The sequence below is a fragment of the Dreissena polymorpha genome, chromosome 7 (genome assembly GCF_020536995.1).
Source record: "Dreissena polymorpha isolate Duluth1 chromosome 7, UMN_Dpol_1.0, whole genome shotgun sequence".
Taxonomy (NCBI): Eukaryota; Metazoa; Mollusca; class Bivalvia; order Myida; family Dreissenidae; genus Dreissena; species Dreissena polymorpha.
In genome coordinates, this window is record NC_068361.1 from 85,027,235 (window position 1) to 85,040,649 (window position 13,415).

General features: G+C 36.1%; 2 protein-coding genes across 11 annotated transcripts in view; one reads left to right on the forward strand and one right to left on the reverse strand.

Moving 5' to 3' along the window:
- The window catches only part of LOC127837572 (uncharacterized), a 386,512-nt gene that overhangs the window by 79,732 nt on the left and 293,365 nt on the right, over positions 1-13,415 (reverse strand). For 2 of the 7 annotated variants that reach the window (XM_052364783.1, XM_052364784.1), the window contains exon 1: positions 464-1,168. The exons of 2 other annotated variants lie outside the window; for them this stretch is intronic. The gene's annotated coding sequence lies outside the window, so the exon portion shown is untranslated. Of the gene's footprint in view, positions 1-463; positions 1,171-7,621; positions 8,044-13,415 lie in introns of those variants that run through there. 3 more of the 7 variants (XM_052364787.1, XM_052364786.1, XM_052364785.1) reach the window with 3 other exon arrangements.
- On the forward strand, positions 7,201-11,649 carry LOC127837569 (uncharacterized). Of its 4 annotated transcripts, none has more exons than XM_052364778.1 (4): positions 7,387-7,604; positions 8,001-10,282; positions 10,861-10,931; positions 11,339-11,649. In XM_052364778.1, the coding sequence occupies exons 1-2, from the start codon at positions 7,590-7,592 to the stop codon at positions 9,726-9,728; spliced, it is 1,743 nt and encodes a 580-aa protein (XP_052220738.1). In that variant the 5' UTR covers positions 7,387-7,589; the 3' UTR covers positions 9,729-10,282; positions 10,861-10,931; positions 11,339-11,649. The 4 variants fall into 4 exon arrangements, 3 of the variants coding, with proteins under 3 accessions (XP_052220738.1, XP_052220737.1, XP_052220736.1); XM_052364777.1 differs by having other exon boundaries at positions 8,001-10,051; positions 10,206-10,282; positions 10,861-11,649; XR_008029340.1 differs by lacking the exon at positions 7,387-7,604 and adding an exon at positions 7,201-7,372 and having other exon boundaries at positions 10,206-10,282; positions 10,861-11,649.

Below are 13,415 nucleotides of genomic sequence, written 5' to 3' on the forward strand. Positions count from 1 at the left end.
AAATAAACACCGCGACGAGTGGCGTTTGTCAAAGTACACGTTGCCTGTACTGTAAATATGAGTTAAACTTTACTAAATTCTTCAGTTATAAACTCACGCTGTTCGGTCAGGTGAATTTTTGTCCGGACAGGCTTACTTTTCCATCAGCCTGTCTGGTTGACAGGCACTGTTTGGGACTTTTCAGAAAGCCTGCTAATCGACAATTCACAACTTCCGCCATAAAACAATTTGTTATCAAGTTTATGTTTTGAGCATTTCTCAACAAAATACATGCAAATTGATGTCGATTGCCACAGGTATTGTGTTTGTAACAATGTATTAGGTTGATTGAACTCAATTTTATAGACATACTTGTGACAGATTTTTTTTACATAGTTTTTGCCTTTGCAAAGTGGAACTATGAGCTGTACGTATGTACTCATAAAAGCTCAGAGCATTCAAGAAGAACTAAAGGAAAACTTACCCTCTATATTTTCCAAAAATGTGATCAGTCTGTCGAAAGCGGCTATCTGGTTTTCTGTCATTTTATTGACAATGTCACCATCCTTTTCCAAAAATTTGGTAATAACCTCAAAGTCAAATAAATCAGGAAGCAATACGATTGACCGTTTGTTTTCATCGACATCGTCGAGATTTCTCTGTGTCTTACACCAAGCTTTTGAAAAGCTACACGCGTACGCACCGTTACAATGAAGGATTTTTACAAAGCAAAAGGTTATCCACTGATCCGTCCTAAGATTGTCCATCGCAGTTACAATTTCATTTTTAAATTTCATCAAGCGACTGTGTATTTCACTAAAAGTTCGTCCCGCCCTTTTCAGGCGTTTTTTTGGTGGATTTTCCGCCATTTTTCTGCACATAGAATGAAAAAATTCTCACTCATAAAAATGGCAGTCTCGTTGAGGCTATATACCACCAATAGTTGTTATTCGGAACTCTCCGGTCTGGGTTTTTCCGATATTTGAGCACGCGCGGTAGGTACAAACAAAGGCTGGCGCGAAAATTTAAACCGATAACTTACATTTGAGAAGTTCGCTATATTTTCCATTAAAACGTCGTAATGCCAACAAAAAGATGCAGTTGGGGAACGTGCAATAGTGACAGCCGTTATTGCCACAAACCGCATATGACTGGTGTACCGTTTTTACCCTTTCAAAAGCCAAATGTGGACATGGAAAGATGTTTAAACTGGATAAAACTATGTGCGCGTCATCACTCGACCTTATCAGCGGAAAAGATTGGGAAACACCATTATATTTGTTCAAAAGTTTGTAATCTTTTATAAAATCCATGTGCATTCATTTTTTATTTGTATAAAATTCATACTGATCGAATTTTACTTGTTTGAAAACGGTGTAACACGATAAGACTGCATGAACATGTAATAATATTGACTCCATTTGCTTTGCACTTGCACTTATTTAGCCTATATTACAATGAACAAACCATTTTGTTGGATTCTCAATGCAACGCTTGTTTACATGGCACAAATAACCCTACCGTGTTATTTTGAAGTGCATCAGTCTTTGCAAAATTCTTAATGTGACAGTTATGCATTTTGAATCGTATCTCGTCGTTGATCGGTGGGTATTAAAGCAAAATATTGGGATATGGAGGAAATGAAGATTGCATGCCAGCCAATTTGAATAATCGCGGCAGACACACATTTTCAAGGGGGGTATGTCTAAACGATATTACAGTACTGTACGATTAAATACCAGTTTACTACCAGTACAAATAAGCGGAACCACATTAATGGTATTTTACTAATTTTATTATTTTGGATGAATGCTGTAAACTGTGGCCGGAGTCTTGGTCGCAAGAAATACACACCATATCCCTATTAAGGGGTTAGTTTTTAATTGTAGATTTGAACTTCTCTTTTTTTTAATTCTTCGGACAATGTGTAGTCAGCTGCGTACCATGACAACAGGCAGCTACGAGCCTGAAAGTTAAACGTTATTCTAACCACAATCGAAACGAATAAAGAACAGATTCCAGTTCATTGGACGCGTAAGTTGATTAATGAAGATATCATAACAAATGTCAAACGGTCGTGAAAATTATTGGTGCATCATGATGAAAATGTTGCATATTCAAGCTTTCGTCAAAGATATTTTATCAAAATCATTATAATAAATTTATCATCGATTATAGTTATTTTAAACAAATGTCTATTATATATTTCAATAACAAGGTATTATTTATAGAGTTGTAATAGATGAATGTTATGGGTAGGTCCGTTTCTCAAAAATTAGGAATTGACTGCGTTTTTAACTTCGAAGACATCGCCCTAAAATGCATTTCAGACGCATTCAGGTAATGTGCAGATTGGGAGGGCCGTTCGCGCTGTAAGCGAGTACATGTGTACATTACATTACAATAACAATCAATGCATTTACTAGTGTTTACCGTTATGAAGAAGACGATTTTTGTAAGTTCCTACTATATACATTTTAGAAAAACACAAGTTTTATCAGTATTGGTCCAGAGGTTTAAGAGGATTTATTGTTGAAGTAAAAATGTTCGCACACGCGCACAACAGTTGACGATAGACGACAAATATTGTTTGTTTTTTTGCAAATTAGCAAGCTGGTACCATCTATATTCCAAACACCCAAACCAAGCTGATAAAGCAGGCATTTCAATTCGTCTTTGAAAAAACATTAATACAACCAATGAACTCAGTTTTGAGTGATAAATGTTTTTAACAGCTAACTGTGATTGTAAAAGCAACTTTGCACACCCCACCTCTTATCTGCACATGAACATTGTCGCATAATTGGTGTATTTCATGTATATTCCTTGTTCGGTGTAACTGAATACATAATATCTGTCTTCATGAAGAAATGCATAAATGGGCATCATATGTCATCGTCAAATTAGACGAGAAAAATGTACCAAGTTATTGCCCATGGCTGGGTTCACTAATTAGTTATGTCTATGGTAAGCACATGCAGCACTGCTAATTTGTGTATATTTTCATGTTAAATGACAGGTGAACTTTCATATATGCAGTTAAACAAACGTGGTCTCGCTTAATTATTGGCATATATATGCACAAGATATGTAAGTCACACATAAAGCCATCCCGTATCAGGTAATTCAACTCATGTTAAAGTCAATCATCCAGACAGCCGTCACCCAATTTATTTGTCCATTATTGTATCAATTGGCATCTGCGTTGTATGAAGAGAGTCCTAAGTTTGACATTCGAGTAGAGTAGTCACGCTTTCTTGACGTGGTGGCCATGTTGGCCACCGCGATGTAAAATTGTATTTCATGAACATTAGCAAGCGTTGTGTTACAGAATATTCAACTGTTTGACGTGCGTAGATAACATTTTATGGTGCGCAGTGCCAGGATGAACCAGAAGTGCCACTCATTTTAACGACCAACAGGGAAAAAACCAACGCTACATGGAAAACGGAGAACAAACAACACTATACGGAATCACAGGCCAACGTGAAAAAACAACGCAACATGGAAAACGGTCAGTGTTTTCATAAATTATGGCAAACAGGGTTTTATGTCAAATTTTATAAAGTAAGAAATAAAACGTAAAACAAAAGCGTCATGACAACGAACTTTTTCAGAATTGTTTTAAAGAATTTTACGAAGTTAAGTGTTTAAAGAAATAATTAATCATGTACGAAGAAATTATGCAAGTATCAAAATCATACAGTTTTTCATTGATCTGTAGTTTTTCTAAAATATCGGGAAATTAAGAATAAAATTAATAAAAAAGAAAGTAATTTAAATTTACAAAATTTTCTGAGTTATAGAAATAATGAAATTAGAGGCGAACACATCATTGAAAATATTTAAAGAATTTTATATAAATTGTGTATGATTATAATATAGATTGTATACGAACGTGCGTTTTTTTTTGCGCACAAATCCATTTTAAATTGTTGGGTTTTTTTTGTAAAATTCCATTTAATTAAAACGTACAAGGAAATAATAATATCTTATATAGTTTTGTTTATTATTTTAATAAAGAAACTTTGGCGGTGGTTTTATTTATTAATACAATAGAAAAAACTCGGAGATGATACAAATATTCAAATAATTTACCTAGTATTTTACATTGGCAGAATTAAGAATTTAGGAATTTAGATTATTTAAAACTGTTTTGTTTATTATTTTAATAAAGAAAATAAGGCGGGGTTTGTTTATTAGAATGATAAAGAAAATTAAAGAGGACGAATAAATAAAATTATTGGAAAATTTAAAAATAGCTTTCCGAATTGTAAAAGAAAGAAATAGAAAATAAGAACAGTAATGGTAATTGCGAATATGAATAGGGCAGACACTTAAAAAAAATATTATGTAAATATGTATATACGTCATTGTGTTGATTGCAAATATATGTAGGATATCGGTAATATTGAAGGTCTTGAGTAATTTTAAGTAAGAATTTAATGCGATCTGACGCGTATAGCGCAGTTAAAATATAACGATATGTACGCATTAAATTTCTAATATAATTGTTTAAGGGTTACAATTATATTTTATGAGCACGGCTGACTGATCAGCGTTCGGACATACCGAGCCCGAGGTTCTGATAACCTTAGCGTCCTCATGAGTTAGAGAATTTATCCCTGTGCCATCGAAGCAAATTACGCTATGGACAGAAGATGCGATGTCGCATAAGAATTATTTGAGTAGTTCGATTAGGAGCAAAGACCTGAATTTTGAAGTATACCGATACGTGTTCTTATTTTATGAATGCATATATATAAAAGTCTGCCTTGTCATATTTGCGCATTTTTACAAGTGCACAGGTCACACATGTCAATAAATCTATGCACAACGGCAAAACTTTAGTAGTAAAGATGAGGTTTATGACATCATGATATGAACAGTTACGTCTATCATTACCCATTACTCTAGGGCAATAAAGTGGCGCACGCCTGTCAAAAATTTACTGGATGCACGTGCGTAAAATGACAAAATACCAAATAGTCGGAATAGTAATCATACGATGCCTAAGGCGGTACACAGGTCATATTAAGTAAATGGCTTGTCAGATGTCAAACTGTCATTTAATTAGCAAAGTATGTTTTGAGGAATTGACTAATATTTTTTCGTTGCAAATAATTTATTTTTTGAATAAGATATCACAGTAAGTTGTCATGACGGTATTTAAGAGGAACTTAAGGGGATATTTATAAATGTTTGCCATGATTTTGAACAACTGATACTTGTATCACCACGACGCAGATAAAAATATCGAGATTTGAAGACAACGCCGAAGAAGAGCGACTTCGCGAGACAACGCCTTCCACAACGAATAGAAGAAACAAACAACATAATTAGAATGGAACATCACGGCGTTTACTCTCAAAGTGAATACCTGGTTCTATCGCTAAAAGAAGACCAACGCCAGAAGATTTCGAAGGACAAGTGACGCAACACTGGACACAATACTTGTGACGTTAAACACTATAGAGTAGATGCAGCCGTTCAACTGTTTGACGTGCGTAGATAACGCATTTGGAATGATACTTCCGAGGCCTAAGACATCAAGGAGAACACTGCTATAGTTAATACCTCGTGAGCATTATGGCCAATAGAAGATCTTAATGTCCCAAGAGAAATGAAGACGCTGGAACCAAGAACAAAAGTACAATCAACAACAACAGAAACAACAATGCGATCACAAAGGTTTTAACAGACGTCACAATTGATAAGCAACGCGGTACGCATCAACACCATATCCAGAGACAACATCACGATGGATTCAACAACAGAAACAACGACGTGATGACGGCTGGTTCAGCGACAAAAACAACAGAAACCACGATGACATATCCAGCCTCGATGTGAACCTTGATACGCAGATGAGTGCAACCGACCACGTGCGATTTGCCTACACAGCTTGGCGATAGATAGAGCTTCTTCACGACAGCAATGGTAGATAACATCACCCATGAATCAACATAGACAGAAAACAACAAACCAAGACATCTACTTGACAGCAACAGGTACATATTCAACTCGGGCAATACCTACTTCGAATGGACAGAACAGGAGGTCACTAGTCAAACAACGCCTGTAGTGTTACGTGGACAATCGATCAACGTCATTTAACATTGATACATGATATTGTAAGACACTTGTCATTCAGGATTTGATCTTTCTAAAGATTTTAAATCATAAAATATAAAATCTTTCTTTAATGAAAATGAGGTGTGTCGCATAATTGGTGTATTTCATGTATATTCCTTGTTCGGTGTAACTGAATACATAATATCTGTCTTCATGAAGAAATGCATAAATGGGCATCATATGTCATCGTCAAATTAGACGAGAAAAATGCACCAAGTTATTGCCCATGGCTGGGTTCACTAATTAGTTATGTCTATGGTAAGCACATGCAGCACTGTTAATTTGTGTATATTTTCATGTTAAATGACAGGTGAACTTTCATATATGCAGTTAAACAAACGTGGTCTCGCTTAATTATTGGCATATATATGCACAAGATATGTAAGTCACACATAAAGCCATCCCGTATCAGGTAATTCAACTCATGTTAAAGTCAATCATCCAGACAGCCGTCAGTCACCCAATTTATTTGTCCATTATTGTATAAATTGGCATCTGCGTTGTATGAAGAGAGTCCTAAGTTTGACAATCGAGTAGAGTAGTCACGCTTTCTTGACGTGGTGGCCATGTCCGCCACCGCGATATAAAATTGTACTTCATGAACATTGGAAGCGTTGTGTTAGAAATTATTTAACAGAAATGAATCTCGATGAAAACAGAAATGAACTTTAGTTGTTACTGTGTATTATCAACGAACAACGTGTAATTACGTGACAACATGTACTTTTAATAGCGAGCTCGCTGAGCCGCCGTAGGCGGCTCGAGAGCTCGCATTACGTTAACACGTGTATTGGACTGTAAATCTACACAGGTTGTTGTTTTGAAAAGTTTGGTATCTGCGCGCGCAACCGAACCTGATATCCGAAACCGGAACTGGAAATTTTGGAAGTAAATAACCAGCGTCTCCTGATTGATCATAATGATAAAATAGAAAAAAATGATCAAATTTACGGCTTTTAAATATTTTAAAATTCTTCTCTCTATTTATTATTATTGTTACTATATTTCGAATAAAGCATCAGCATTCTTCGTGTAAAACATTTGTCTTCATTCAGGGACTTCCCCGTTCGATGACGTCATCACAAAATGTATCCAAGTAACGAATGACGTCACCGTTTTGTGTGTACATAGCAAGTGTCAACACCGACCGCTACTCGCACTTTTTTATTAAAAATGATGACAAAACAAGTAAGTGCTATTATTTATTGGACGATTGCCATTGAGGAACAAACACGCAATTGGTTCGGCATGTACTCAGGTACCAAACTTTTTCAAACAACAATCTGCACAGTCAAATACTCGATTTCATTATCATTTCATATATCGTGACGTTACCCGTTTCCGATAGACACCTATTTCCGATAGGTTCCGATATTGCGCGTGTTTTTGTTTACTACATGACGTCACAGGTAAACAACTTGCAAGCAAGTGCGTTCGACATCGGCGATTTTTTGTAGCTCAACAATTTCGTGAAAATGCTGCGAATTAAGGTAACAAATTTACTTACTACAAGTGTATACGTTTTTAACTGGTTTCTGCTAAGTACACATTTTGTTACTTAGTAAACAAGGTCTGAATACATCAATTAACTATGAACGCTCAATACGACAGCCATGTTTTGTTTCGTAAACTCCGCCCACTGTAATGTTATGGGTAAAGTTCCTCAGTGATTATTGTAAAATACTACACCCTACTGTAAACACGGGTTATAAATTAACATGTTCTGCTTAGACTTATTATATCGGAATGGATTTCGATTGCTCATAATATGGTTTTAGTTCTGTAAATTGACATCAATACATTGATAAATCATACAACACATACTGCTACTCTGCTGGGTATACAGCAAAGGCAAAAACTGAGGGAACAAATCATTTTGTTTAAAGCTTAAATCTCCGACTTCCCGCGGACCCACGCATGCAAGGCGGCGTTTGTATTCATCGACAACTCTAACTAGGGCATACATGGCAGTTAAAGAGGATAATATCCCCGTATATAGGGCTTCAAAGATATATGGAGTGCCTCTTACCACGTTGCGCGATCGCGTAGACAGTAGAGTGTCGGTTGATAGCGTAAAAAATGGACCCGCACCGCTGCTTAGCCTCAGTGAGGAACAGCTACTGGTCGAGCATGTGAAAGGTCTAGCGCGTGTCGGGTACGGGTACACTCGGGCAGAAATATGCTACAAGGCGTCCGACTTCGCTGTTTACCTTGGAAAACGGGGAAGGGAAGAGAAACCACTCAGTCTCAAATGGTTCTATGGCTTCATGGGCAGGTGGCCAGAACTCAAAGTTGTTAAGCCATCCGGACTTCCTGAACAACGAGCAAGGTGTGCTTCTAAGGAAGTGATCCTGAACTACTTTGAAGAACTGAAAACTATCTTCGACAAGTACGAGTTGCACAACAAACCTCACCTTGTGTACAACATCGACGAAAAGGGTATAAATACCGAATATAGACCACCAAATATTGTAGCTGGCTTCGATGCAAGTCCTCAAGTGGTGATGGCCGAACGATCGAAAACGGTGACAGTGATCGGCGGAGGAAATGCTCTTGGTGACCAGATACCGCCATTCTTTGTATTTCCCGGTCAACGGATGCTACCGGAGCTTATGGTCGGAAAGAGTGAAGGGACTGAAGGCATGATGACGCAATCTGGTTGGTCAAACAGCGAAGTGTTTCTTCGCTATATGAAGACACACTTCTTGAAATATGCCATGGGACGCAACCAAGAAGATACCACATTGGTGTTGTACGATGGCCACAAGAGTCACATCTCCATTGAACTCATTGAATGGGCAAAAGAGAACAGAATAATACTATTCGTTCTACCACCTCACTGTTCCCATATTTTAAAGCCCATGGATGTCGGTTGTTTCGGCCCATTCCAAAAGAAATACAACCAGGAATGTTTAACGTACTCCAGACTGCACCACCAATGTGTGACCCGGTACGATGTTTGCAAATTGGCGTGCAAAGCATACACTGTAGCTCTGTCGCATGTCAACTTGCAAGCATCGTTCAGGAAGACTGGAATTTATCCGTTGCAGAATGCCATTGATGCGGTGACTAGTCTTGGCGATGCCATAGCACCTTCAGAGCTGTATGCAGCCACCTGTGAAAAGCTGGCTTCTGGTGCGGATAACATTATCCAACATGAGCCTGACATAAACGACGGTGCAAAGTTCTTCAGTGACTTCCCCACTGAAGTTTCGAAGAAAGTGTCCAAACCCCGCCGAAATATCCACAAGCTTGTTGGTGGCAAAGCAATGACGGAAGACAAAACGTTCAACGATGTGCGTCAATACATTGCCGAGTCCGCCAACCGCCCATCGACCGCTGGCAAGGCAACAACTACAGGCAGTCCAGTAGCAGGACCATCACGTGCAATACAGACCAGTGATGATGACTCCATGTCCTTAGATGAAGATGTGACGGACGATGAGAAATGTTGCGTGTGCAAGAAGTACAACTGCACTTCAAAAGATGGACAGTCTCTTGCAATTTACACATGGGCGCAATGTGATGTATGCCAACACTGGACACACCTTAAATACTGCACACCAGTCAGAGTAGTCCGGAGAAACACCTCTTTCAAATGCCCATGTTGTTAAATAAGTTTTTTTGTTGTTTTAAATTTGCGATTTCAATGAATATTGTTTCTTAATTGAATTTGTTTATAGTTTTAGTGCATTTGCACCGCTGTTTCGTAAGTCAGTGCTTGAAATGACGTCACGATATGACTATTCATGGAACTATCGGAAACCGGTGTCGCACTTTCTGTTTTTACAGTTTTTGACGTCCGTTTGTTTTTATTGTTAACTTCCCTTATTTTGGCTCGTTTGTTCCCGTTTTTCGTTGTAAATTACACTTTGAACATTCATCTTGACGATGCAGTGACAGAAAAGACGACAATAAACACAGACAATTTTTTAAGGTGAGTTTTATTGTTAAATTATCGGAAACTGGTAACGCTAGGATAGTGTTTTTCTTTCACTGTCTAAGCCATGCATTACATTTAAATTTAAAGGTGGTAAATCACATTTGAGTATCATTTCAACATGACCAAACTTTATTATCTGATATTGTAGATATCCAAGGTGCCTGAACCACGTGACTTTTTCGGCTATGTGTGGGACAATCGGATGTAAACAAAACGTCGCTTCAGGTAACCTTTTTGATAATTTCTTCATTATTTCAAAACCATTTTCAAAAAAAAACAAAGACGAGTGCCCGGTCATTGTCAAAAGACACAACTTTGGTAAGTTTGCGCTAAATTAATTAAGTAATTTTTCCAAAAAGTGCAACCGCGTGCTTGAAAACACACGAAGTGAAATGCTATGTGTGGTATATTTTTTATTCGATCAACAAAAACGTAGATTACAATATTGTCGAGGGTTTAAAAAAAGGGCGGACATTGTAATTCTTCATAGAGAAGCTACATACATTGTATATTTGCGCAAATACATCTGATTCGGAGTGTGTGTATGAAAATGTAATGATGCTATGTGTGGGACAAAATTTTTAAATGCTATGTGTGGTATACAAACTAAACTAGAGAATCGAAAGATTGACATTAACGTCAATTACATTTAAAGTCTGTCTGAATAACAAAAGTTGGTCAATAAACATTGTTGTTAGTGTTTTGCGCGCCTTAAATATGATAATTCTACGTTCATGTTACTATAAATTATCATGATTGTCGATAACTTATATTCATATTTTGTTTACTTTGTTTGCGAACAGTGTGGCAGAGAGGTCAAAACACGGTCGGGGATCTCCTAACACAAAGCCACCCACGCACGGACAGGAAAAAAGTTCCGTCGGGCAAACTTTTTCTTGTTTGTTTCTATAAAATTGATTGTTACAAAATGTTGAATTTTCAGTGAATTGTTACTGCCGACTAATGCACTTGTTTAATACACAAAATCGTAAGGATTATTTGTGCAAGATGTCATGTGAATATTATTGCAACAAAACTACAAAAAGTGTTAGTTGTGTGTTTTTTAGCAGGAATGTGTAGGCATTTTTTACTGTAACCAATTTAATAAATAAGCATAAAGAGATCATACAGCATTTTTAAACAAATAGACACTAGGATCAATGACATTTTTTTCTGGAAAATCATGTATTTGTATGTAAATCCTATTGAGCTATCTGATATATCACACATGCTATTTTTTAAGTTTAACAGTTTATATCAGTTGTATTTTGTTCTTTTCAGGGAGATTAAAGTATTTTTGGAAGCACCTTCAAGAGACGTACTGATATCTTTATCAATGAAAAGTTGTCATACAAACATGTATAGTAAATGTTCCAAAGTTTAAATGACTCTTTGATTTATTACCAGATGGTGCAAGTATTGCAGGGAAAGAAAACAATCAAAATAAACATTACATAAAAATTTGACATTTCAACAAATTGAACAACATTATATGATTTAATGTTAATTACTTGGTGCAGTGGTAACAAGATCTTGCAGCGCCCTTTCATGACCGGGGCGAATGAGTATTTTCATTAAACATCTCAAACTATTGTCAGTTATTCAACTTTCATTTGAATTTGAGTAAATTAAGTATTGATGCAATTCAATATGTTTGTTGGTATAATGACCCCCACAAGTCAAGACGTTTTGGCGATGATCATTTGTTATGACTTAATTGAAGCATTCATATGTTTGAATAGCAAGATTTGCAAATTCATAAATTGACTGATTACAATTTCTTTGTGAATACTAATTTACTTCTTTATGTATTTGGCGCTTTAATTTCTATTGTTACATGTGCATGCTAGTTATAAAGTAATGGTATTATTAATGACGTGTTTATTTTGATATACTGAAGATATTCATGGAGATAATATTGGAATAGACCACAAACAAGCATTATTGGATTCGAAGATGTTCAAATGGAGATGATATTGGAATAGACCACAAACAAGCATCATTGGATTTAAATTGTTATTTGTTATGAAACACCTGTTTTATTAACACACATTATCAGATTTTATATTCATCTAATCAATTTTAGTAATAACATAGATACAAAACCGATAAATATACACACATATCAATACACACACTTTGTTTTGCTTATGCAAAAATACACGTTAAATGGTATGTTTGCGTAGTTAGTTGAAATAGCTTTCCATAAACATCACAGAATATACCACACATAGCATTTCACATCATGTGTTTTCAAACACGCGGTTGCACTTTTTGGAAAAAAATACTTAATTAATTTTGCGCAAACTTAACAAAGTTGTGTCTTTTGACAATGACCGGGCACTCGTCTTTGTTTTGTTTTTTAAATGGTTTTGAAATAATGAAGAAATTATCAAAAAGGTTACCTGAAGCGACGTTTTGTTTACATCCGATTGTCCCACACATAGCCGAAAAAGTCACGTGGTTCAGGCACCGTGATATCTATTCTCTTCTATTGCAAAAAATACAAGAATTTAGCTTACTTGTTATGCCTCACAAAATGGCATGATTCAAACAAATATTGCTACCTTTGACAATATCTCATAGTGAGGGAGATAGTGCTCTTATTGACATCTGGGCTAACCTTTCTGGTAAAGAACATTCTAAATTAATTATTTGATAATTACTACAAATACTAATAGTGTAATGTTTATAGATACTATAAAATGTGATTGATTCAAGCAATCAAAAGATGTGATCAAATGTGATTAACCATATTTAAAACATAAATTCAAATAAGATATAAATAACTTTGAGGTGGGTGACATGACAGTCGCTACCTTTAGTACAGTGCCTGACTTGACATTCTATACCTTGAGTACGGTGGGTGACGTGATAGTCGCTACCTTGAGTACGGTGGGTGACGTGACAGTCGCTAACTAAAATGACTTTTAAAGAGTAGTTAGGAATATACAAATTAATTTAATCCTAGTATTTTGGTACTTAAAAAATATATACTTACAAGTGTAAAATTATCAAAGTGTTATATCAATGGTATTAAATAATATGTTTTGGTGGGTGACATAATTATCGCTGACCTACCTTGCATTTATTCCTCAATTATGGTAATTTGAAATTACTTTGACTTTAAATGCTCACAAAGGAAAATAAAACAAAAATGCTGCCTGGCCCTTGTGAAATCTAAGTACAGTATGCAACATGGAGAAATCATTGCTGATGCCAGTGAAAATTATAATTGAGAAGGTAGCAGCAGTTGGCTGTTCTAAATTTTTACATTGTAGGTTCTAGTTGATTGTTTAGTGTTTTAAGGAGGAAATGCCAAGGACATACATAATAGATTATTATATAGCTCCTTGGT